This window comes from Cryptomeria japonica, chromosome 8 (genome assembly GCF_030272615.1).
Source record: "Cryptomeria japonica chromosome 8, Sugi_1.0, whole genome shotgun sequence".
Classification (NCBI taxonomy): Eukaryota; Viridiplantae; Streptophyta; class Pinopsida; order Cupressales; family Cupressaceae; genus Cryptomeria; species Cryptomeria japonica.
This window is the reverse complement of record NC_081412.1, coordinates 78310889-78338769: the sequence shown is the minus strand read 5'-3', so window position 1 is coordinate 78338769 and position 27881 is coordinate 78310889. Positions and strand designations below refer to the sequence as shown.

Sequence of the window (27881 nt, the reverse complement as noted above, 5' to 3'; positions counted from 1 at the left end):
GCCGAATGTGGGACATAGTTTTCAACTATTTGAACAAACACAAATGTATGAAGCACTAAACGGAGTCCCTTGTCCATTTATATATCAAATCATTTAGCAAATAGTAAACTGTACTTTAACTTCTTAAAAAGGGGAAAGCATGTATACAGTGCAAAGAACTTTTATTTGTATTCTTAGTAATGTGGCATAATAAACCCTAATAGGCATAAAAACTTAAATGAAGAATTTGAAAGGAGAATATATCTTGCCTATTAGTATATTTCATACGTAAATGAAAATGTTTTTGCAAGAGACTAGTAAGCCCAAGCATAGAGATTTCTGAATGATCCAAAACAGGTTGAGCACTGAGGACTTTCAATCCAGACCCCAGATGCATAAGTTTAGAAGTTCAAATGAATTACCTACAAACAGACTTAGATTTCAGTTTCTGGCTTCTGAATAAATGCTTTGGAGTTTAAGCTTCACAAATGATTATGATTATAAATTTCCATGCTCTACACTATGAATGGACAATTTGTGTATCTAGATCTTTCGGAATTATTGCTCTAGAATCAGCCAAACAAACCTGTGAAAAAATACTGGTCCACTGTTGTTTTGACCATATGAAACTCCAAGGTTGTATCCTGGTGTTATTTAGAGTACTTAACATTTGTGATGTGATTGTTGCATGGTTGTTAAATCTACAAGCATAGCAATTGGTATTTCTTTATTCTTTAACTAATGTTTTTGATATAGACTACAAGGTATAAAATTTCTCTTCCCAAGAAGAGATTGATGAACATTTTTCCCATTGTTCACTTCTCAAAAGAGCTTCGTCAGCAAGCTTGGCATTCAGGAACACATTTCTTGGGTAACAAGGAAACCTTGCAGATCAGACGGACTGGCTTCTGGTCTGCCACATGAAACACACTCAAAGACTTTTTAAATGGAACTTCCACAACATGAATATTTATGAGCATGGCTATTCAAGTTAAACAGTATTTCAACAGTACCAATGTATTAAAGTCCACATTGTTCGAACAATAATGATATATTCAAATTCCACAGTATTTCAACAGTGATAATCGCATATAATTTTATTATGAATTATATGTCATAAAATATGAAAGCAAGTAAGCAATAAAAATTTTAAAAATATCTTGATACTCTCCCTCAACATCCTAAACAACTGTATCAATTCAAAAACTGCAACACATTATGGAAAAACATCCATGAATCATAAAGAATGTCACCTCTATCCGAGACTAGCCACATATCTTTTCCAGCATTTTTATAAATTCCATAGAAAGAAATTTTCTGTGTTGCACCAAGGATCTGAAATGAATTTGTAGAAAATCCACAATAAAAGTTTCCAGCAAAGGCAGTGGCATGGATCCTGTGTCATACAAAAACTTGTATACACATCTACAGCAAATAGGAAAACAACGAACATCCACAAACATGAGAAGAGACAGCAAAAAGAACCTCAACACCTCGAATGAGCATGCTTGATTTTGAGTCATATTGGGTTGGATGATAGTTTTAGCATTTACTGCACACCTATGTCCATTACCTCGATGAAATGAGTGCCAAGTGGTCATTCAAGCAAATGGTAGATGGGATCTTGCAAACTATTGGGAAAAGTGCCTCAAACTTGCATTCTAATGTCCATATTTATTTATTATTTTGTCCCTGCATGGACAAGAGAGCATCCACTTTGAGATGGCACTTTGCCACATATTGAATATTTTTTAATGTGTATGAGATAATGTAACATTTGTTGGCCCCACAGTCGTGATAAGCTTAACAATTTCCGCTCTCACTTAAATAGCTTATCTCCCCACATTTCCTTCACCAAAGAGATTGAAGATGACAACCAGCTCCCCTTCTTATACATTCTCCTCATCAAAAAGCCAGATGGCTCCATAGCCAAACAAGTCTTTTGCAAATCCACTAACATAGATCTCTACCTTCATGCCTCTTCCTATCACCACCCATCCCAAAAATCAGGAATCCTCAAAACCTTAGCTACCAGAGCTTCAAGGATTTGTGATCGCGATCACATTGACCTAGAGATGGCCCACCTCACCCGCGTCTTCCAATTGAATGGGTACAAAAGAAAATACATCTCTAGGGTTTTCAAACAAGCCAAATCCCATTGTGATCCCAAACCTAAGGTGGTTATCACCCCTTCTCTTCCCATTGTCTCCCTCCCCTACATTGAAGGCCTCTGCAATAAAATCTCCAAGATTCTCCATAAAAAGGGCCTTCGTTGTACCTTCAAACCCATTGGACTATTAGAAACCGCATCCCCTCTCCCAAAGACCCTAGAGACCTCCTCCTTAATGCGGACATTTACAAAGTGACTTGCTCTTGTCACACCCCCTACATTGGTGAGACAAGTCACTCGATTTTCACTAGAATTAAAGAGCATCAAGCTGACATAACTCATGAGAGTCTTGAAATCTGCACTTGCCGAGCATTTTGCCAAAACCAAATACCACATCCATGTTGAAGACACCCAAGTCCTAGCTAGAAAAGACAATTTCTTCAAGAGGAAACTCTTAGAAGCCATTGAAATCTCTAATCATGCTCCCAATCTCAAGCAAGATAGTGGATGGAACCTTAGTTTCTCTTGGCAACCCCTGTTGTCCCACCTTCGAAACCAACCCCATCCTCCTCCTCAATCACCCCATTTTCCCCCCCTAGCTAACCCCCCCTCCCCTCCCCTCCTCCCAAACCTTATCCCACTTCCTCTTCTTTTACCCTTGTTCTCTCCTTGAACCCGCCCACCACCTCCCCTCTCCCATTCCCTTCTTTTGTCCTTCCTCTCGTATTTTGTGTCGCCCTCCACACTTCTTTTCCTTTTTTGTCACAGTGTCCCTCTTTTCTTCTTGTTTCTCTCCCCCCCCCCACCTTAATGTTCTTGACTCTACTCCTTGCCCTTCTCTTTTTTCTTCCCTCGTCCCTCCCTAGCTCCTTTCCTTTCCGTGTGAACTTAGTTTGGATTTTTGTTGGCATTGCTTTTGTTTATTTCTTTTCTCGCTTTGTTATTTGGTTTTTTGTTAGAGCCTTTTTGTTTGTATTTTTGTGGATATATATAGGCAAGTTTCTACCTTTATTGGGGTAGATCCCTTTTCATTAATATCAAAGAAACTAGTACATCCAATGGGTGATTACAATCACCCCTTCACTCAGGACATAAATCCTCTCCATCTGAGAGGCGAAGAAAAGATCCCCGTTTAAACCACAAAGGAAACAAAGGGGGAGAGAGAACATTCCTAACCCATCCCTATTCAAAGACAATGCCTCAGCCATTTTCTTCTTCTTTCCAACTGCCTCAGCATCAAATAAATCTGCTATATATCCCTTTTTTGGATTGGGAGATACTGGAAGTAATGCTGCTATCATTGCTGCTCAAAACCTCTCCTGCAGGATCGAATGGGCTAGCTTAGCACTAATGTAATGCAGCCCTGTAGCCTCTACCATTGTTGTAAAAAAATTTGAAAAATCTCCCCATTGTGCTTGTGGCCATTCCCATACCAGACCTCCCCCAGCACATTTTTGATCTCTGGAAGTAAGGACTCCTCATTGAGAATGAAGAGTCCCTTCAACTGGCTGTCAAAATCCTCTTCCCGACAAATACATGCTACTCCGAAACACATCTTCGCTGCCATTTGAACCCACTACTACCTGCACACACAAGAAAATCCACAGCCAAAAACCCATAATGCAAGAAATACTTCACTTCATCGCATATATAATAACATCGAACTTTCTAGATTCTCCACCCAATCCCAACACCCTGCAATAACCAGAGATATTTTCTAATTTCTGCAATAAGCCATCCGATTCTGATTGAATCAAATCTGTATAAAATCTTCTCAGTACATCATGCTCGAAAAACATTTGCCACCAAGTACCGCTTACTGCTATTTGGGGGATCAAACCCAAATTTTATCCATCTGGCCAGTATGTTTAGGTGATGAGCTTTAAATCTTCTCTAATATCTTCCGTTACCCAACGTATTTCTTGCCTTTCAATCTCAATACCGATATTAGCAAGCCTGTCCGCTAACCCATTAGCCTCTCTATATACATGAGAGAAAGTAACGTCCTCCAAATTTGATTGGAGATCTCTAATGCTGTTCAATCGTTTTTTTAATTTCCAATTTTGTATGGTGCCCTTGCTTATTGCATTAATGCATCATAACAAATCCCCTTCTACATCTATAGTTTTAATATCTTTTATAATGCATAGCCCCAATCCATAAGCCAATGCTTCGAATTTTGCTTCGTTGTTAGAGGCAAAACCAACCTTTCTTGCCATAGCCCAAATATACTTCCCATTTTCATTCCTTATGATACATCTTGCCCCAGTTTCTCCCGGGTTACCTTGCACTACTCCATCAAAGTTCAATTTCATTCTACCTTGTATCGGTGCTTTCCACTTAATATTCCCTCTATCTTTTCCTTTATTAGGGTCTAACTGAGGAGTGTTGAGACTGAACCATTTCTTTTGTAGTTTTGAATCCCATAATGTGAAATATGAATTTCCTTTTCCCAATTGATTCAAATTCGCTACTTCGCAAATAGCTAATTCTATCTTCTTAAATAAATCTTCTCCAAACATAGCTTTATCTTGAAAAGTACGGTGATTCCTCTCCTTCCACAAATGTCATGCCAGCATTGAAGGAGCTGTGATCCATACATCACTTCTAGTATTTTTCTTGTCCTTAGCTGGCCAGCTTCGAAGAAAGTGCAACAAGTTATTTTGTCTGACCCCAATCCAATTTAATGACAGACGCAACTAATCCCAGCATTCATTTGCATAAGGATAATTCAATAGAATATGATCTGAGGATTCAGAACTATTAAGACATAGGACATAAATACTTTGACCCATTATCCCCAATTTCTGTAATCGGTCTCCCATTAAAATGCATCCATGCAAAGCTGTCCACGAGAATGCTCCTGCCTTCGGGAGAACATAAGAATGCCAGCAAATACTTCTAGGCCAATCCAAATTAGAACTAGATACCGTATGAATCTGGTAGCCAAGTTTAGCCGAATTCCCTGACCTAGCACCACACCAAAAGACTTCATCTTCCTCATTAGATAACACAATCTTCCTTTTATGCAGGGCATTTTTTAATAGCCGCAACCTCATCAAATGGGATCTCCAAACTCTCCATCTCGACCCATGAGTAAGAGATACCTGCTGCATCCTCTTTAATACATACATACTCCGCCACAACCTCTCCATGTTTATCAATAGTTTCTTGAATCAATTCAATGGATCTGACAACATTGATCAGCACTTTTTCTCCGTTCCATGACTTTGACCAAAATTTAACCCGCCTTTTGTCATCAGGCATTTGGAGATGCTATTATTGCAGTTCATTTCTTCTGGATTGTAGTTTGAATCTTGTTGTAAGTCAGTGAGACTTCCCTAAGGGTTGTTGCCTTCCGGGTTACTGTATTTGAGCAGCGAGCTCTAGGTAGTGTGCTTGAATGCATGTGCATTCCCCATTGTAATATTTACACATACTACTGCAAAGTATCATCTTACAGTGGGTAGGTTCCCATCATGGTTTCTCCCTTAACCGGGTTTTCCACATCAAAATCTTGGTGTTGTGTGTTGTGGTATCTATTTGCTTATCTTTGTTATTACTGCAGTTTATTAGATCTGTATTTGAGGTTAAGTTTGTTAATCCAGTGAAAACTGATTCACCCCCCCTCCCCCCCCCCCTCTCAGTTTTCCTTCTTTATTGTTGCTAACACATCTTGTGTCACATTTGCAATGGCCCAAAGAATACAAAGCTCACTTGAATGCAAGAAAGCGTCTTCGATGTTACTAAGGGAAAACTTTTGGGTTATATTATCTCTTGACACAAGACTAAGACCAATCTCGACAGAGTTAAAGCTACACTAGATATGCCTTCACCATGAAATCTCACACAACTTCATACACTTGAAGGCAGATTGTAGTGTATTAGAAGGTTCATCACTCAAGTGATAGCCATTCACTCATCTGCTCAAAAAACATATAGACTTCATTTGGGATGATTCATGTCAACAAGCTTTTGGCAACATTAAACAATATCTTGCCTACCCATTGATGCTTATGCCACCTAAAGCCAATCAACCACTACACATGTATATCTCTGCCACCAAACATGCCTTGGGGGAACTCTTTGAATAGCATGACTATTAGAAATTAGGATCTTAGGCTACTAATCATTATAAACAAGATATAAAATAAATAAAATGAGAACCATACAACCTTAAATTTACACATTACAAAAGACATACATGGCGAAAACCCTTTCGAGTAATGTAATGTCCCCTTTGGGAGAACACTAAATTTTGCCCAATATACTTGTAGAATTAATGCAGGTTGTCTATTTTCAGTCTATTGTGCTAATTTGGACAGATTAGTTTGATGTCGTTTCCCTCTTTAAATGCACAGGTATGTTGTTTATATCAATCTGATCTGCTGTCTATACTCAGATATGTGTGTGTGTGTGTGTGTGTGTGTGTGTGTGTGTGTGTGTGTGTGTGTGTGTGTGTGTGTGTGTGTGTGAAAAATCCTTTCTATTCCATCAAGTCTGATTCTCTGGTTATTGATTTAATATTTCCTCTTCTTTTCCTTCAATGCCTACTTTATTACTATTTGCAGATTTGTATTTGTGTTCTGATCTCTTTGATAAATGTTCATATCATTCTTCCAGATTCTCTTATAATTCTGACTTAGGTCTGCTTCTAAATCTGCTTCTAATGCTTCATATATTTTTTTCTATTCCATGGATCCCTACTTCTCAAATGAAAACTTCTCCACTTTATATCCTCCAATGTGAGCAAGAGTCGCACCTCTTCATCATGTATGCCCTTTGGCAAGAGACACACCCTTCACCCTTAGCACCCTTTAAAAGAGAGTGACTCTTTATTATTTCTGTCCTTTGGAAGGGACACAACCTTTCGCAATCAGTTCTGCACTTCTTATTTAAACCATATCTGCACTTTTGATTCCCAAATTATCCCCCTCAAATGAGGTTATCTTCTCCCTTTTATATCTCATGTTTGAGGGAGACACAACTTTTCATTTCATGTCTTTTGACCATTCATTAACTTAATTAAATTTTAATTATATTTAACTATATTATTTTACATTTTAATTTAAATTATATTTTTATTCTTTTGTATTTTAATATTATTATCATTATTTATTATTAAATTATATTTCAAAGTGGGGGCATTACAGTCTCCCCCACTCAAGATTGCTTGTCCTCAATCAATGATCATGGAGTGCTCAAAATGATTCTTAATATGAAATGGATTTGAAAATACACATGGAATAAACATGCTGAAAATACATCAGATATGAAACAGACACAGAGAATACACACAAAACACGGAGCATACACACGAAAAACAAATATTGTTAGGTTTTTGACACTCACTAAGAGTATCCTCTACATTCACTAAGAATGTCCTTAGCACTCACTAAGAATGCTCCTGGCACTTGCTAAGAGTGCCCCAAACATTCACTGAAAATGTTCCTAGCACTCACTAAGAGTGCCCCTGACACTCACTAACAGTGCCCCTGACATTCACTAAGAATGCCTTGTTTTCTTGCTGGATGTTTCTCCATCACAGTCTTCTTCTATCATATGTATGTGTCCTCTTCTGCATTGATGGTTATAGTTTCATGGTTCTTTGCATTTGAAACATAGAAACCTTTAGTTGGGCCCCCAATGTTGAGTAATTGTCTAAGGGTATTCATTCAAAGTGTGTTCATCAAATATCCTTAGTAAAATTCGTTAAGGGGTATTGTAAAGTTCCATTTTCCATGAATTTTGAGATTCTAGGTTTAGGTTATCCGTGCATCCTTTCCTCAACCGCCAACTTTCCTTTCCAAAATTACACTTTGCAAATTTCAGGATTTTGGAGTATCTCAAATCATCATGCTTGTTGGGCCTATCTCCCCTACATACTGAAAGATCCCTGATGGATCTTTTAAGCTGACAGGCTGTAATTTTTAATTATTTGTTTTAAAATAAATTCGTCCTGTTTATTAAATGATCTTTCAGAGAGAGACAGAAGTTGCAGAAAGGTTGTGTCTTTTGTTTTTGTTTGTATTTTTCCAGATATAGGTAAACAATGAATAACAACAGCAGCAAATATGAAATAGGCTGGAAAATAATATGCAATAATATAATATTCAACCAATCCAGAATAGCTACAAATCGTACCAGGCAAAATACATAAATGATATGCCAGCAAAGTATCTACCAACCAAAATAATGTTGCCAGCTGCAAGAAAGACCATCCACGCACAATGAAAAGAGATGGCTGATGAATACCAATCAGCAACCCACGTGCCAACTGGAAGGAGGTCGTACGGCTGCTGCAGTCACGTCCAGGCAGCCAAGCAATATACCCAACGTCCAAAGCCAAAGCTCTTCCAATGCTGAACTTGCACTCCAATCAAAGTCTGAAACCAAATGAAGCTGTTGAAACCTTCTATTGGGGTTTGCGTCCCAATATCCAAGCCTTGGGGTTTGCGTCCCAGTTCTCCAGAAATCGCTCCTCAGAGCAAATTCACAAATGCCAAGTTTGAAGATGTAAAAAAATAATATTTGAAGATGTAAAAAGATAATAGAATAATGAGCCAACATCTCCTTTTATCTCCCTCTCAAAGTTACTCGAACCCTAAAGGGAGAATATGCTTTTACCTTTATTAAATAATGGCATATTCTTAATTAAAAAGGCCTTTATGTATAGGAAAACACCCCTTTCGTCAAATAACAAAACTCAAGGTGCCAGAAGGTCTCCGGATGATGAAAATAAGTTATAATAATTCAAGACATTTCCAACGAGCTATAACACATATGCCTGCCTGACCAAAAGAAGCCAAAATCCCCTTATAACTCCAATTAGCTATATAAATAGCTTTATTTAATTAATAAGACGCTAACTTAGGAAATATTAAAAATATATCCCAAATAGCCGTATAATGCTCATCTGACTCCACAAGTCTGAAACGGAGCCTGCCACCTGTCTGTGACTGATGTCGAAAATCATGGATCAACTGGCAATCTCATCCCTAAAATCTAGGGATGCTCCTAGAAACTAGGAAACACACCCAAATCTCTTGAAACTGAAACCAAGGAATGGTCTCAAGGAACCCCAACCCTGGACGCTGTCAAAACCTCCTAAAAAGTAGGAACTGCTCCAAACTGGTCTACTACTGCCAGAAACACCAAATCCAAACACTGAATATCCTGACTGAGTCTCTATCCACCATTGCCAACCTACAAGACTCCATAATAGGCTAAGTCACATGTCTCTGCTAGACAGAGCTAAAGAGGGGACATGACAGCATTTCTCTACGAGTCTGATTTTCCCCTCTAAGCCCATTTTCCTTGAATTATGAAATTATAGGTTCGGTCATCAATGCATCTCTTCTCAACTGCCAACTTTCCTTTCAAATTCCCACTTTGAAAATTTTGAGATTTCAAAGTAAGTCATATCATCATAAAACTGAAAATCGTAAAACATAAAAGTAATTTGCATTCAATGCTAGAAAGTAGGTAGGTGAGCATTAATGGCAGAAGGCAAGAATTTGGACAGCCAATAAACTTTATGTTTTCAACATGTATGAGATTCGATTGGATCAACTTCTCTTGCAATTTCTCTTATATTGTGAAATTAGTCTTTTTTTGCATTTAAATTCATTCTTTGGATGTCAAGTTACACTTCACATCATCCATTTCCTATAACATTGTTATATAAAACACTTGCAAGAAAAGAAGGTGTTTCTAGATTTCGTGAATTCTAACTAGATGTGGAAATTTCGTTGCATTTGATATCTAGTTCATTAGGAATGAATTCGTCCTCAAAACTAGTTACATTTCTTCATGAGTTTCTTCCAACCAAACATTACATCGAGTTTGGATGGCATCACTCTCTCCACCATAGCAAGCTCTCTGAAACTTTATATTGTATGCAAGCCATGTGGTCGCTAATGCAACTGGACATTTAAATCTACCGAATATGTCAAGTTCAAATGGGGCCAAAAGTTACAATTTTGCAAGAAGTCAAACTTTGTGTGGACGTGACCGACGAGTTAAGGGGATCTTCTCTTAAAGTTACATGTCTCGTTCAAGTGCATATCGAGTTAGGTTCGAAGGTAGCTTGGTCAATACAAAAACTTAGCAGGGATTTCAATTAGATGTAGACATTTGGCAAAAATGTTTGGTTCAAATAGGTCAAAAATTTCTACAAAAGATAATTTCTCCATTTCAACGAATTTCAACATGCTTCCAAAGGCAACTTAGGTTATTTTAAGATATTCTTTCAAGCTAAAAAGGCAATTAACCTAATGGGATACTTTAGATAGGGGAAGAGAGGTGCAAGATCATTTTGCCATTACCACCAAAACAAGGAAAAGCAAAAGCCAAAAAAGGGGGTCCTCATTTTCCTAGGGCAAAAAAAAATAGGATGTGTTGTTTGTGAAGACTACACAACACTATCGTTTGGTCAATAATGAAATTCAGTCCAGCCATCCAATTTCTTTTGTGTACCATACGTTTTATCCAAAAAAAAGTGCAATAGTGCATATTCTGCCATACAATTTGTTCAAGATACCAATCATTCACTTGTACAGCCCTTGCTAAATTCATCAATGGATTTTCTAATATATTTGATCAGCCCTCTATAAATATCTCTTCCTCAAAATATATAATGGGCAAAACCAAAGATTCTTACCAATTGGTGAATGGGGAGAAATTTTATTCTAAATATACGAATGATGTTGTTGATGAGGATAATCTTGAAATATCTATAATACCAATTGGGTTCAATAATGGATTGGGTGAAGCATTTTCCAACTCTAGTGCACAATCAAATTAGGTTTTGCATGTACTTTCAATTTTCCTGTGTCAGTCCTCTACTAGCAGAAGTGTCAACCTCAAGGTACTCCTTTGTCTACAACATCATCACAAGTTTGGAAACTCTTACCTGATGTTACTTGATGCTTATTTGTTTTCTTTGTTATCTAGATGACAACTTTTTCATTTAAGGGGAATGATGTAATTAGCATATATTGCCTTTTATTGTGTTTTGTTAATATGGTTGTATCCAACAATGTATTTATTGTTTGTCATCTTTCAATAGTTATAGGAGTTGATTCATAGGTGGTTGTGTTATGTGCCAACCACCAGGTCCTTTAAGTCCTTTAAGTGGCCTTAGTGTCATCAAAGAAAGTAGTATGATCCTTGGCTGACCATCTCTAATCTATTTCTATAAGAACTTCATGTGCAAATAAAGATATATCTATAGATTATGCATTGTTATTTCTAACATTAATTCAAGTATCAGTTTTATTATATAGAAGAGCAAACAATTTACAATTGCTCAATTGTCTAATTATAATTGAGAAACCAGAAGTTATCCAAATTTTCTTGTCATCACCCATTTTTGCATCCCCTCCAATAATAATCCTATCAATCAAGGTCACTCTTAGATGTCAAAAGGTGCTCAGAAACTTTATGGGACAAACAAGATTGATTTAGAAATTTAAACAATATGTAACAATAAGGATAACATGTAAGACAAAAAGTGATTATTTTGCATTATCAATCTTGAAGATATTCTATATGCCTAACACAAAGTGGCCCCTTTGTGTCTAAGACATTTCATAGTTGAGAGTTGAGACAAATTCTGAAGAGGTTAGCATTCAATGTGGACACTCAGTATCATTGCCATATTGTCTTTTGAAATAGATATATGAACCTAGGCTCCAAATCATTTATTGATTATTGTTGTATAGTTTGCCTTCAAATTCAAGCCACAAAAATTGTATAACAATTCCAAGGCCCACAAAATTCATTTGTAGCATTTATTGAACATATAGTTGGGGTTGCACGAGCCTTTAGCAAATCTTCAAATACTTTGAGATCCCTCTACCATTTCGAAAATTGCAAGCTTCATGCTTGGCTTTATTTCTTCATTTCATAGCAAGAGAAGTTCCTCTTTTAGAAATAGTTTTCTTGTCACTTTCTCTGAACACTAATCAACAAGATTTCTTGAAGAGCATAGGGTGCCCCAATCAATATATTTACAAACTTTTACATTTCAAAACTTAATCAACCACAAATGCAAGATCTAACAAGTAGAAACACAAGAAGAACACACAATTTGCATGAAAACCCTTGCAATAGAAAATCGTGGCAAAATATTGCTTTTGTATTAGAAACTTCTTACATTTTTGTAGGCACCAACCCACAGGAGACACCAATCCCCTTTAAAACGAAGCACCAAACTCCAAAATAATAAAGTGATACGAACTTGATCTTCTTAAATCAGATCTAATCTTCCTCCACAAATCTGCTCAATAAGCTTGCTTATCATCTTCAAAAAACTCTGCCCATAGTTCTGCAATAATGCTTCTTCAAATCTGCTTGTGATCTTCAAAAATCTCTGCTCATAGGTCTGCAATAATCTACCTTGAAAACTGCTCATATATGCACTTTAGATCTGCTCAAAATCTACTATGAATGGGAATAAAATTCAAAGAATACTTGATCAAATAAATTCCACATAACCTCTCTTTTATACTTGCAGCATGCACCCCTTCACAAACAGTACTTGATCAAATAACCTCTCTTTTATACTTGCAACATGCACCCCTTCACAAATGGTTACCTCTCTTCATGCTGGTCGGCCAAGACAGCATTTAATTATTTTACTTTATTCTTATTTGCATGTTCAAAGTGGACGCCCAAACCGAGGTTGGCCCAAGCAAAACAATTTTATTTATTTAGTTTTTTTCCCAAGAAAATGGGTGCCTAAGCTGGAAGAGGTCAGCCTCCCTTTAGAAAATTGATTTCCAAATTTAAGTTGCCCAAAATTGGGCACCACAGGGAGGGAGGTTGGCCACAACAGTAAATAATTATGTTGCAATTTTGAACTCAACAATAGATATGCAATTTATCTCCTCCTTGCTCGATGACATCTCAATCATAGTGCCATAAATTTGGCACAAGCTAACTTCCATCAAATACACCACAAAATGCTCTGACGTCAATGACAACAATTTCCAACCGAACTCCCTACTTCTCTTCTCACAGTTCTCTAAGCATGTTCCTTTTGAGATATCTCTCATGACCCAAACAATTTTTGAGACATTATATGGATGAGGAAAAAAATTCATCTCCCAATGCTTTTAGAAGATAACTGATTCTTAGAATGTTTGTTAACTACCATTGAACTTCCCTAAAATACCATTATAGCATCTACACTCCATAATCATAACAAGCAGGTTTTAATGAGCATACCTTCGTTCAATCGTGCAATAGTGGAAGCAAAATTTTCCAGCCTTAACATCTTCAACATACTGCAAAGTCATAAGCAAGAGGATAAGAGGAGTTGAAGAAACAGTAAAAATGAAAGGAAACATTGCAATAATTATACAAGTTTAGTAGCCTACCATTAACATTACCTTAAAAATTAGTTTCATATGGATTTAAAACCATGTAGCAGACCTACGTTTTAATTTTATGCTTCAAAATAACAAGATTACAAACTTCAACATCTGAACTAGCTCCTTACCCACGTAGGGTGACATAGCTAAACCTTGATGAACCTAATCAAACATGTTTTCTTCTCCCAAAATACTCTTCACCATATATTTAAAAGTTGCAAGCAGTTCGTCAAATATGTTTTATTAGTCATAAAGATATTCAAGCCTGTTATTGCAATTGGTTCTTTCACAGTGCATGTAGGTAAAGATTGGCATTGCTGTTTAAAATCATTCTCCTAGCCCTATAGTGGGCCATGGTCTGGTGATAAGTAAGAAAAAATATCATAATCATGACCTAGGTTCAAGCCCTGATGGACATACTCCACTTCTTATAGCAGCTGAAATAATGTGGAGCTGCCAAAAACATATCTAGATGCAAACTCCTGGTTTATTTTGATCTTATAGATGCCCTCAGAAGTGTCTTTTAAGATGAAAGGCATTCTAAGCTCAATAATGTGTTCTTCCTCAGCTTCAAATAGGATAGCGGTGGTTAAAGTCTTTTCTTTTTTCAAGAAATATATATAATCCCTACCATAATTCTATGCCCTTTGCTTACTCAATATTCGCATGATTTAAAAGAAAAGAAATTAATGCAGCCAGACAAATGTCAAATTCAAATATAAGGCAAAAACATTATAACATACTCACCATTTTCAATGTCACATATACTGACGAAAATGCCAAGGAGTCAAATGGTATTTCATCCAAGCTGAACATTGCACATTCTAAAGATTCTGGACCTGGAGAAAAGTGAGGTATCTTGAATTGGGCTCGAAAAATAACATAGCTCTGTGCTGCATAAGAAGCACAACAGAAAGTTTTTGGCCAATAAAGAAGAGGTAGAAAACAAAAAACCATAGAAAAATATACAGTATGCAACACTTAATAACTCTATAGATGGAAGTTTCCTTACTTGTCCAATAAAGGGAATGTCTAGTTGAGCAAATGGTGAGACAACTTCAACTTCTGCACATGCTTCTTCCAGTGTTTCTCTAGCTGCTCCTCCTGCTGCAGATTCTCCCACTTCCAGAAAGCCTGCTGGAAGGGTCCTGTAACAGTCCAATATCAGGCAATTTACAACTATGAATTGTTATAAATTATTTGATTCTAAATAATGGAATACCAAGTTCCTGAAATGAGCATGTCATTACCAGTTTTTCTCCCTGACCTTTGATGATGCGACTTTAAAGGAGAAGAATAGCAATATTTTTTCCATTAAAGTAGGAAAAACATTACAGCCTCAAACAAAGTATGAGCCCACATTTAGCTCAATTAGGCTGGGGTCCCATGGAGGGGGGCTTCCTAAAAACTAGAGCTGGAGCTGCTGAGATTTTTTGGGAATATTTTAAAGCTGCTGGTCTCATGAATTTTGTAGTACAGTTCGGCTTAAAATTTTAAAATCCAAAATTCAAGGATGCTGGTAGTCTCATGAATACAATACCTCTACTTTGTGCAGTGTTGATGGAGTGTATACAAAGGTAAAAATAAGTAATAAAAAATTATTTTCCCTCCAAATTTTTTTCTAGCAATAATCTAAACTTAGATGATTGACAAGTGGCAGATAATATTCCTAAGCTAGTCGGGCAATTTCGAGCCCCACCCCGTTTTCACCCGCTCAAGCATGCAGGCCTAAAAAATAGGAGCTCCTATATTTTCCAAGAAAAGATTTGAAATAATCCCATAGCAAAAAAAATTCTTCATGGGACCTCCTGTTCATGAAAAATAGAAGCCCTATTCGGAGCATAGAAAATTGATTCCAATGTTTCCAGACGCCAAAGTGCATTTTTAATTGTTTGAGTATAACATGACATTTTTGTATGGTTTGGCAACTTATAAAAGCTTATCCATATATTATAAAAAGCTGTAAAATTCATTGGTCCGCCAAACACCACTCAAGGACAAGTATATCATCTTATGTACATGCATATCCAGTATCCTCGAATTAAGTTTGAGATTCTATAGATAGCAAATTTTCTCCTACCTCTTATACTTAAATAATAGTGTTCACAAAGTATCATACCAAAGGCCATAAGATGGTTGTATCTTCCGCTTGCAAAGCAGCACCTTATCATTGTGCTCTACTAGGCAACCAACAACCTGGCACATAAAATCCAACTTCAACAGATGAAAAGAATTTGATCTAACCATTCACTGGATAAATATAGAAATGACAATTCCTTTCCACAAGAGGAGATTCTGTGTTATCTTCAATTATTGGGCTGCCATGCCTAGGGCTTAGTGATCCATGCAAGATTAAATTCCGTTATGCAATAAGATTAATCAAAATAAATAACAAGGTAGGTTCATCACGTTTGCCAATCATAAATATAAATAAATCCATTAATATAAATTTATACTTCAACAAATGTCTACAAAGAAAACATGCTCCTTTGTGATAAGTATAAAAATGTCCGTTCATTGTACATATCAATCTCTATAACTGACAAGCAGTGGAGTGTGATTTGTGGAAGAATGTAAGTTACTGTGATAATAATATAACAATCGAAATCTTTTCCAAAGAGACTTGCACAAGAAAGATGTAGAATTATGTTCCCAGTACGGTAGTATTTATATCAATATGAATCATCTTCAACATTTAAAACTGATCTAACTTGGAAGGCCTAAGGTGCAGTTTTCCAAGCTGAGTTTTGGCTCCTTATCAATAATAGCTTACAATTGGATATCAGTGGAATAAATCTGATGGGTTTAGCATATATGACTTACAACAGTAGGTTCATAAGGCTCTCCAATTTTAAGATAACAACATTTGTTGGTCGGTAACAAAGGATTTACTAGGCTCTAATGCCATCGTTGGGGTACTTCCTTTTCTACACAAGCATAGAGATATGGAACAAATGAATTTTGTTTGAACTAGTAGGATGCAATTGTAATGTCCCCATTTTCGGCAAACGTTTTCAGAAAGGAAATCATTTAATTAATTAAATTAAGTTGTCTAAACTAATGTTTTCGGGCAACATGTATTTCATAAATTGTGCTTCTATGTTGACTATTTTATTTAATTAATTAATTGTGTTTTTAAGTGACTTACTTGCAGTCAAAAATAAACTAAAATATTATAAAGTTAATTTTATGGAGCAAAACGAATAATTATTTAAAAGCGATAATTAAAATTCAAAAAAATTCCACAAGGAGTTTTAAAAGGAGGATGTGGAAACTCATTTTATTCAATTCTTGGATATATTTTGGTGAGGCTCTCTTTGGGAGTCTTAAAATATTGTTCAGCTATTCAACCTGGGACGAAAACCCTAACACAATATTGGTTTCCTAGACGAATACTTACCCAACCAATCCTTGATGAATTCATCCAGAGTTAACAATGTGCTGATTGATGCAAACTTGAAGGAGATTGTACAAGAAATTGTTTGAAAAGAATTATCTTTCCAGAAGACAAATTTACAGGTTTGCAGGTACAAATTTATTAAATTTGCAAACAAATAATAAATTTGAAATTCAGTGTTGTATGTGCAAATGAGCATATATCACATTTTTTGTGTTGTGTGTGCTAGTGAAAGGATCAAGAAAATTACAAGTGTAGTGTGTGCAAAAGTGAATGAGTTAAAAAAAGATATTTTTATTTGCAACTGAGTTACCCCAGCTATACCATATTATGACCCAAAAAAAGGCCGTACCACATTAATAACCACAAAGGGAGAGATCTATGCTCATTTGGAAGGCATAAAAGACTAAATAAATTATGTTGTAGCCTTTAATAGACTCTAAAAGGCTAGCACACCATTTAGAAAATGGATTGCAGCCTTTAACAAGCTGATGTACCAATATTAAGGGAGCCGTACAACCTTTGGGAATTGCCATTCAACCTTGAGGAGGCTTTGAAAATTATGAACCGTTGCTGATTGGAAAAAAAAAGGATTAGCTCATTGGATTGTACAAAAGGGGTCAGCACTTAAATTTATTAATATTTTTATTTTACTTAGTATTATTAGTTTTCAAAGGAAGATTTGAAAGTTACAGTTTACACCAACGATGCATATATTTATCACTTGTTAACTAGATCCATATCAATCAATAAATTTTATAAAGAAAAGTTGTTCTCAGCATTTGCAGTTGATAAATTTAATTATGTGCTAGTTATTTGTGAAAATATGATGAAACAATGTTGAATGCAAACTATTTGATAAAATGCCAGCATTATTAAAATTGTAAAAATTGCAAGATTTGGTTAAAAATATGTAATGTCCCTTGTGGAGCCAAATTAATCTTTGCCTTATTTTCTTAATGATTAAATGTCTAATCCTGCAATGAACCAATTATTTTGTATTTTAGTGTACAAATGGATATGGATATGTCAATATTTGTTATATCAATGGTTTAGTAAGAGAATGTGGAATTTAACCAGTAATGTTACCAAATACCCTTATAAGTTTATTATGGATTCTGAAATTAAGAAGTCTGATATTATCACTGATTGTAGGATATAAATCTGCCAGATATTTCTACAAATCAATCCTCTTTCAATGCAAATATTGTGAAGTAGATCAGAAATGTATTTTGTATATGAACAAGTGAATTTGTTATATATGCAATCGCTGTTTCAGAATGTAATCTCTATGATCATGCGAATATGCATATGTAAGAGCCGATTGGCTGTCTGATCACCTTCCTTGATCCTTATGCGATTTCTTATTGATGCCCTGCCTGAATGGTATCCTTATACTTGTGCGTCTAGCCTGCAAAAGGGAATCGTGGAGTACCACCTCTTCCTCTCTACTAATGGCTCTTCTGAGCACTGCAGTATGAAACAAGTCTAATAAACAATTATTCGATGCCTCTTTGGCGAATCACAAACCTCCTTTAATAGTCATTGAGCGGGCATGATGTGAGTTGTATCTCTTCCATCATGACTCTTTCAAACAGCCTTAATTAAACATGTCCATAAGCGGAGTTATTCTGGGTTAACAATATCATTAAGTAACTAATTAATCCTTTAATCAGACTGATTGCTTCCCTTTTAGGCAACAATAATCCTCATTACTGATGTTCCTCACGTCATCGGATGCCTTGGTTGAAAACATCAGCCTTGTGCGATCTGTTTAGCAATTGAATGGGGGATATTACAGTCTCCCCTCCTTGATATTGATTGCCCACAAGCAATCTTACATCGTCACGTCAATACCAAGGTCCCAAATAATTCTATAGAAGGTTCCAAAACATATTCCCCGTTTCATGCCAATGTCAAGAAACTCACAAAGTAAGTTAAACTCTTTCATATTATGAGGCATCTCATGTAACCTATCCATCACATAGATTCCCACATCACAAGTTTTATGATCATCTTCAATCTTATCACATGATTCTAGAATGGCTTTGTTATCCAACTCAAAAAGTTGACTATCATAGGTTGCATTTGCTTTGACTTCAAACAAGGGATTATCAACAAACCAAAAGTTATCCTTGCTTCCAGAATCATCCCTACTTTTTTGCTGGTCCCAACTTCTATTAGCTGATTCGTTGGGACAATTGTCATAGGTTTCATAGATGTTGTCTAGTTCCTTTATCTACTTAGTCCCTCTTCTATTCTTATGCTCCCTAAATTGTTTAGTGACTACATCCTAATTGTTTGCTTCTTGTAAGGCTTTTTTACCATATATCAATTTAGCTTCTCTTTGCTTGTACAGGCCTAAGGCCTCATGACCTTCAACTGCTAAACACTTCACACTCTTAATTTTATGGAGTTGTAGTTGTCTTTGCTTGTTCCAATATTTGCCTAGTTGTTTTAATTTGACCAGCAAATCTTTTTGTTGGGCCAAGGAGGCTAAGCTTTTCAGCATTATTACTTCTTTACAAAAACAAGCCACATATTCATTTGTTGTTGTATGATATGTTGTTTAGCATCTTCTACTGTCTTATCATGTTGTTATTTATTAGGCCAAAAGTAATCATATTCATCCTCTTTCATAAAGAGATTCCTCACTGATTTCTTCAACAATCTTTTGTTTGATCCTTTAGGTATCCATCTCTTGGTGCATTAGGACCATAGCTTTGTCCTTTTTCTTGTTTGGATTTTTATTCTTTTGGATCTGCACCTGTTCTTAGGAATATTCTTCATTTGAAGTATCCGATGACCAGTTGTCTATTCTTTGGCATCCTCTTACACCCTGCAGGGAAATTCTCCTTATAACTCTTGCTCCTCTATTTCCTTTTAGGTCATTGCTCATAGAATGTGGTGGGGCATTCTGAAAATATTGTTGTGCCCTTTCATATTTGAATAGATCATGTGTATCATCACCATAGAATGTACAACTTTTCTTCTTCCCATACCAGCATTATGTGGCAAAGTGACCTATTTTACCACAGTTATAGCAGGTTGCATCATTTCTCCTGTGGTTATTCCTTCCACCCTCTTTCTCCTCTATAATTGGAGTGTCTATTATCCTCCGGATAGTTCTACGGAGGATTGTTTTGCAAAGCATAGGTATTCCTTTCAATTCTCTATGGAGTTGTCTATATCCTGCTAGTAATCCAGAATTAATTCTGTTCTTAGAAATTAAGAAGGGTTTGAAAGATTTATACAAGTTCTTCTACCTGTACGTTAATATATTACATATATATATTTACATGTGTATGTATAGCTCGCTGAATGCTTTTATTATGAGGTATCTCTATTGTGGAAATACTGCTGTTATACCATACTGGTCAGGGGGTTTAAATTCTTCAGCAGTATAGCAAGTATAACCTGGCATTGAACCAGCAAACAGGGGGTCTATAATTATATGTTGTAGACATACTGCAGGTCTACGAGTTAGATTTACTTGCACCATTCAGTCAAACTAAAATCTGAAAATCTTAGAGAATATATCCAGTGTTGAGGAGCAGTAATGCATCATTCAAACCAATTTAAAATCTGAAAATCCTGAAGATGTATGTGCTGGGTATGAATCGTAAAACTGAAAATATTGAACATGTATGTTCTGGAAATGAATTATAAGTGTGGAAAGCATAAATATATACATCTGAATATAAAGAAATAAACAATCTGAGGATGAATCATATTCTGAAATCATAAAGGTTAAAACCAGTGAGTTATGCTGAATTAAACCAATCAGTTGGAGGGTTTACATACCCAAGGCTGGTAATATGAAGCATTACCCACTTAATTTAGGGGCCGACTCTGGATTAACCAAACTGAAATATATAACAGCAGGGATAAACCTTCATGTATTATGCGTATTTGCACCTTCACATGTAAATATACATGTACATATATATTGATGTGCAATATAGTTTGTTAAAAGAGAGAGTGTACTGTTATGCTATACAGAAATATATCATTCAATTGTAAGGTTACACACCCAAGACCATAGTATGAAGAATTACATCTATATTTGGGGCTGTCTCAGACACGTCCAAGTCTGGAAACCATAACAGCAGAAAGTATAACCTGCCTCATAGAGATTACCCTCTCTAGATTATAAATCAATTAATACCCTAGCCTAGGAAGGCAGAGGGTAGAAGAGTATCGTTGTACTTCCGATGCAGTTAGCATCACCATGGAGAGAATACTCTCAAGATGCCAGGACAGCAGAGACATGTCAGGCATGGTTATATTCCATACTTATGAATTGGACGTACAACTGGTGGCTCTTATGCCCCCTATTTTCCATGCCAGGGATTTAGTTGTATCAATACAAATCTTTGCTAAATGAACAAATAGTTTATAGCAGAAACTCCTTAAGAGAATAAGTGCTGATATGAGCGCAAATATGGTCAACTGTAAATTAAAACCCACTTGTTCTAGACCTATGCCCTAGAGTCCTTTAATTGCAGCCATGAAGGGAGTAATTATGATTTCACTCGCAAGAGTAATCGCAGCTATTGGGAAACTTTTGGGAAAAAGGGATCCTCATACTGAAGCGTCAATCAAGATGGTTAAGTTATCTTCAACTTGGTTAGAAAAGACTGACTAGAATAGTATTTCTGAGCTCATTAATGCAGTTGGTCATAATAAACATTATGGGAGTACTTAGACTTTTAGTAAATATCACCTCAGTGAGAAAGGGGTTGATAGGCAAGGGAACTTATAACTCTCTTAACGCTGATAGTTCTATGTATAGAGATACATAGCTTCACAGCCCTTGCTCTTCCAATTAATGTAATGTTATTTATTTCTTTATCTTACGTTTATGTTTAGTTTAGATCAATGGAAATACTTTCAGTTATTGTTATCTTAAAAAAAAAAAATCTCTTCCTTTATGTTACTTTGCAATGATTATGTTAACGGCTATATTTGCAACGGTTACATTCATTTCAGTTAGTTACATTTTTGAATAAATGTTTCCTTTAAATTTTTAGCATGTTACATAAAGGAAAAAACAGCATTCTTAATTTCCTCATTAGAAGGGATAGCAGCCAGACTACAGTTTTGATCTTCAGACAGCACCTTAGGAATAGAATCAGCCAGAAGATTTTGGGCCTCCGGATCCAGCATAGGGTTAACCTTCAGAAGATCTTCAAAAAACTAAACACCAGCTTTAGTAATTTCCTCTTCCCTCTCAAGTTTACTCCCATTTTTTATGATCTAATCAATTCTATTAGCCGCTCTATGCTTGAGAGTGGTGACATGAAAAAATCTAGTGTTTCTATCTCCGTCATTAAGCCATAAAGACCTAGATCTCTGTCTCCAAAAAATCTCCTCCCTAGCAATAATGTTGTGATATTTAGACAAAATTTCACTCTCTTTAGCAAAGTTGTCACCAGCATAACCTTCTCTTTGGGTCTTATCCTGAATAATATTCAAATCTGACTGAAGAGCAGCTTTCAGCAAGAAAATATCACCAAAGGTCTCCTTGTTCCATTTTATAACCTTATCCTTCACAATCCTAAGCTTTTTAGCAATGCGAAACAAAGCAGTACCATCAACTTGAACATTCCACCACTCCTTAACACAGTTAAGCAAACTCGGATGAGACAACCACATCTTTTCAAATCTAAAGGGGAACTTTCTTCTCCTACCACCTTTGGGTTCAGCCATAAAGCTGATAGGCAAATGGTCAAAACCAACTCTGATCATAGCATTTAAGGAACAATAATATAGATGTAACAATTTCGTAGAGATGAGAGCCCGATCCAATCTAGCTTGTATCAACTCATCCCCAACCCTGCAATTAGTCCAAGTGTAGGAAGCTCCAGATAAGTCCAGATCTATAAGACATTGATCATTGATGAAGTATGTCAAGTCCTGTTTACTATCCAGTTGTATCTGAGACCCTCCAAACCTCTCAGCCTCCTGGAGGGGAGTGTTGAAATCTCCAATAACAAGCCAAGGGATGTTAGGATGGTTACTCCGAAAGGAAGAAAGTTTAGCCCAAAATTTCCTTCTAGAGACCTTGTTGTTAGGCGCATAGATGTTAGATAAGATCCATGAGTAACCATCTCTAGAATGCTTAAACAAAGTAGCAACATGGTTGCCATCATGACAAAGAGGCACGCCTTGAATAAAATGCGAATTCCATAAAGTAACAACACCTCCAGAAGCTCCATCAGAACTACTACCTAGGGAATCACAAAACTTGAAAAACTTAAGTTTCTCAACTCTCTCCTTTGGCATTTTAGTTTCTTGAATAAGCAAAGTATCCGATTTATGGTCCCTAGCAAAATTACGAACAATATCCAGTTTGTGACAACTATTAAGACCTCTAATATTCCAAGAGAGTATCTTCATTTCTTACCAAGAGAATTAAAAAGACTTTCATGGATCGTCCTTTGTGACCCATCCGCAATATTTTGCAAGCATTCTTGTTCTCTCTGCCATCTGTTAGATTTCCTGCCCGCACTCCGAGGAGGCCCACAATCCGCTTTTACTTTATTGCGAGTAGAAACACCAGCATCATACTTCTACTATGTTTTCTTCTTCTTATACACTTTGGTATAGGTCATGTCATCATCAAACTCAATCTCATCCAGGCTTATGTTCTCTTTGTCTTCTTTACTATGCTCTTCCCTTGGAGATTGCAACGTATCCAAAATGACGACGTTTTGATCCAGATCAAAAAGGATACCATTAGAGTTTTGGGTCGAAGATTCCTGAGGATTGGATATCTTCAGTAAGCCTAAAACCATATCTCCAAAAGAAGAGCCTAACACCGATGAAGATTGATGGTCCTTAAAGGTGCAGATAGGGCTACTTTGTCCCTCCTCAGCCTCATACCTTCCATTACTTGGCGAAACACTTCTAGATCCAGCATTATTCGGAAGCTCACCTTCCTCCAAGTCATCCCCCTTAAACTTTTCTTCTTTATCATCCATAATAGTACTTTGGTCTCCCAAACTATTTCCTCCTTCAATCTACTCAGGGGCATCACCTTGAATATCATCCCCCAGGCCCTTCTCCTTAGCTTCATCGTTTTGCACTTGCTGTAAATTTTCTATACCATCAACTTTATTCTCCTGGTCTTTCTCCTTAGCCTCATTGATCTGCACAGGCCGATGATCTTCCATCCCATCTTTGTCAATCTCTAGAATCTCATTAGGTCCTATAGGAAACTTGTTCTCTTCCTGGTTGCTCTGACCTTCAACCACCCAAGGTTTAGGTTTCCACATCCTAGGGCCTTTATTTCTCTCTTCATCTTTCTTAATATTTTGAGGACATTTCTTCACCCAGTGTCCCGCCTTCTTGCACAAAAAACAGACAAAGGGCAGAGATTCATATTCAATAGCCTGAAAAAGCGAACCCAACTTTGAAACAAGTTCAACCAAGGAAGGGAGATCCTTTGATCAGCCGACCCCCACACATAATCTAGCATAAACCATTCTCTTCCTTGCAGCAGTCATAGGGTCAATCGAGAGAAGCTCACCAAAAACCCCGACTATACCCTTAAAGATATCCTCATGCCAATACTCCAAAGGAAGCCCTGGGAGTCTCACCCATACAGGAACCATTTCAAAAAATCGCATCGGACATATCCATATTGGGAACCCATTTTTTTAGGGTAAGTGAAGACCTTCCCAAAACCCATGGTCCCCCCGCAAAGAATAACCAGAACATCTTCAGCACAAGAGAACGCAAAGGAGAAAAATGCCCTTGAAAGAGCAGAGACCTCAACCTATCCTTTCAGCTTCCATCTTTTAATGACAAAAACCCTAACCAGATCGATGTTAGGTCTCGGACCAGAAAACTTACCAACAAGGGAAAGCTCCATCAAAGCAATGTTGTGGTCAATCACCTGGTCCAGGATCGCAAGAGCTATATTTCCGTTGTCCTTATCAGAGATAACATAAACAGGGGCGAAGGAAGACTTGTCAATCGGTTTGACTCTGAATAAAGAGGCCCACTAATTACCCGTGACTCCAGACAGGAAGGCACGCTCCATAGCACCCATGATCTTATGGTTTGATCGAGGATCCCATGACTCCCCATTTTCGCAAGGACAATTTTCAAACCCTGCCTTAGGGGTCCTATCACCCAGGTCCACCTGAAACCCCATATTCAGGTCCCCACCATCTTCCGAGTCAGCCTCTCCCTACTTTTCTGCATTGTCAACTAGTTTGGGGGCTCTAACATTCAACTGACCCTGGAAAACTCCAGTTACAGATCCCACTGAAACCCGCCTACCGCCATCCTAAAACCCTCCTCTCACCATTACTATTTACAAGAATAACATTGTTGCTATGCGGATGATATATTGTTACTCAGCTTAGGCATTTGGAGATTTAATAAATACTGGATGCTTTTGATTATGATATATTTTGTAATCAATGAAATTGTAAAAAGATGTTTTGATTAATGTTATGAGCACATTATTATATGGGCACTTGGTAATTGTTTTCCTTCACAATATGGACGAAGAGGTGGGAGATTAATTGGCTGCTCACTTTCTTAAGTGGACATGGTTTTGTTTGGCACAGCTCTTGATATTGGGAGACTCTAACCTTTGGTGTGTGGACATCGAAAGATAATGCGTCCCCTGTCCAAGTCATGAATCTCTTTTCCACATGGTGTTACCCTTTTGCACAAATTGATGTCATTTTTTTGAATCTCCAAAGGTAGTGGAAGCAAGTTTGGGCGATACGAAGAGCTGCAACATTCTTCCCAATGCCCACGTCCCTTCTTGGTCGCGCGTTTATAGTCTCCAAGGTGTTGAGAATATAGCATCAGTCGGTCTCCTTCTAGCCAACTCTGCAAATCAAAATGTGTGAATGGCCTATCAGCCTTACACATTTCACATTTCGATTATTTATATATATCATGCCTTGTACTTCTGTCAAGTTCTAATGTGCATGTTTAATAAGAAGTTAATAAACAAAATAATGTTTCATAAATTTGGTTGCAGGTGAGAAAAATAATTTAATAATTAAATGATTAATGTTAAGTTGTTGAAAGTACAAAAATTAAAAGACAACTTATGTTAATTATTTAATTGGAGTATAAAGTCAGAGCAAAAAAGATTATTATTTAAAAGTGATTTTATAAAATAATTTCCAGAAAGTTCCACAAGTGATTTTATAGTATAATTTCCAAAAAGTTCCACAAGGGATTATAAAAGAAGGTGGAGGAGACTCATGCAATTCATTTTGAGCATTTGATATTTATTCAAACCCCAATTGTGTCGTTGAGCAGATTTCTACTGCCGTAAAACGAAAACCCTCAGGCAAAGATTGATTTCAGAAGTGAAAGATCTTCCCTAGCCAACAGTGCATGATTCATCCAATCACGGATTGTGCTGAAAAGAGATAGGTTTGGGAATAATTTATTTGGAACAGAGATATATATATTTCCATTTTTATTTATATTTGCAGGAGCTGAAGAGAAGAAATCTTTATCATTCGCAAGCAAATATTATCAATTTCTAGGTATAAACTAGATAAACAGATAAATTTATCATCTCAAAATTTTGATAAATTTCATTATCAATATTTCTGAAAATTATCAAAAATTATTAATAGTGTTGAGTGTGAAGTGGAAGTTAAAACCAAAAATCAAATTTTATTGCAATGCTCAGTTTCTTACCAGCCCTAACCTACATGGAGGGAAATTTATTGTAAGGTCATGCTATATTCATGTAGGGATGATTAAAGTAAAGGGGGTGAATTCTAAATGTTTAAGGCTCTAAAAGCCTTTTAAAACCTAGCCACAGCCTTGCCACTTGAAGAAAGTTGTACAACATCCTTGATTGAACTGTACCATCACCTTCTAATTGTCGCACAAGTCTTGAGAAGGCACTTACGAATTAGAAAAGGGAGTCGATGCACTTTATGATGGTTTTTGGATGCATTTACCCTAGCCATCACATTCTTGAAGATTAAAACTTACTTTTGAAGGTGTTTGCTGCTCCATTAGGAGTAAATTTGGGTGCTGTACAGCTCCAAAATGAGCAGTTGGATAGTAATTTTTGATCTGCATGATATATGAGCATTGTATGGAAAGTCTTCAATGAGATTTATTCAACAACCAATCTCAACTAGAAGGTCAGAATATAGATATATATATATGATTTTCATCACAAAAATTGTGTTGTATCAGCATGGGCATTTATATGTACACTTTATATCAGCCATTCAGTGATCGATTCAACATCATTGCCATAGTTATGTGTTTTCAACTTTTCATCAATGGTATTTTGTCAAGCATTGCTGGAAATTTCTGTGAACTGGTTGAAATAGACATAGATGCAGCTTCTGACAAACTGTTTGACAAAATGTCTGTATGTTTGAGCTGAAAGTAAATGCAAGTTTGTGAAACATTGGTAGGGGTCTTTACATGTTGGTTCCAAATTTGTCGACAAAGCATTCTAGATGTTCCTCCTTTGAATGTGTATGTTGTTGTGTTTGGGAGCCCCTACATGTATGACCAGAGAGCGATGTATTATTAGAGGGAAAACAAATCCTGTCTCATCAAGGGTGGAAAGAGCATCATGTTTTTTTCTAACAGAACCAATAAAAAGTAGCCTATAAGGTTCCTAAATCTTTTAAGAAGATGTTGAGCAGAATCGCAAGGAATCTCTAGGAGAAAACCAATGTCGATCAAGTTCCTCCATGTTTCACTCTAACCTTATCACGTGATATAGACAATTGGAGATAAAGATGTCCTGTTGACGTGCTTTCTATGACAGCGCCTAACACAGAATAAAGTTGCCTAACGGTCACTTCACTCTCTCTTGATCAAAGTATGATTGTATGCTAAGAATGTCGTGAGTTCAAACAATTGACTCCAAGGTTCCTTTTCGCAGTGGACGTGACTCAGTTGACTGATGTGATTTGTCGGTAATCCAAGGGGACTTACACACACTTGAAGAAGATTAAGCAATTCTGCAATTTTCAAGGAATTCACTTGCGAATAA

General features: G+C 36.6%; 1 protein-coding gene across 3 annotated transcripts in view; it reads right to left on the bottom strand.

Moving 5' to 3' along the window:
- Positions 1 to 218: 218 nt before the first annotated feature.
- Positions 219 to 27881, bottom strand: part of LOC131046345 (nudix hydrolase 23, chloroplastic) — a 50884-nt gene continuing 23221 nt past the window's right edge. Inside the window, exons 3-7 of one of the 3 annotated variants that reach the window (XM_057980070.2) lie at positions 15587 to 15663; positions 14480 to 14615; positions 14215 to 14355; positions 13322 to 13380; positions 219 to 892 (exon numbers count right to left, since the gene is read on the bottom strand). In XM_057980070.2, the coding sequence (XP_057836053.1) occupies positions 832 to 892; positions 13322 to 13380; positions 14215 to 14355; positions 14480 to 14615; positions 15587 to 15663 (474 nt within the window). In that variant the 3' untranslated portion in view covers positions 219 to 831. Of the gene's footprint in view, positions 893 to 1118; positions 1376 to 13321; positions 13381 to 14214; positions 14356 to 14479; positions 14616 to 15586; positions 15664 to 27881 lie in introns of those variants that run through there. The other 2 variants (XM_057980069.2, XM_057980068.2) reach the window with 2 other exon arrangements.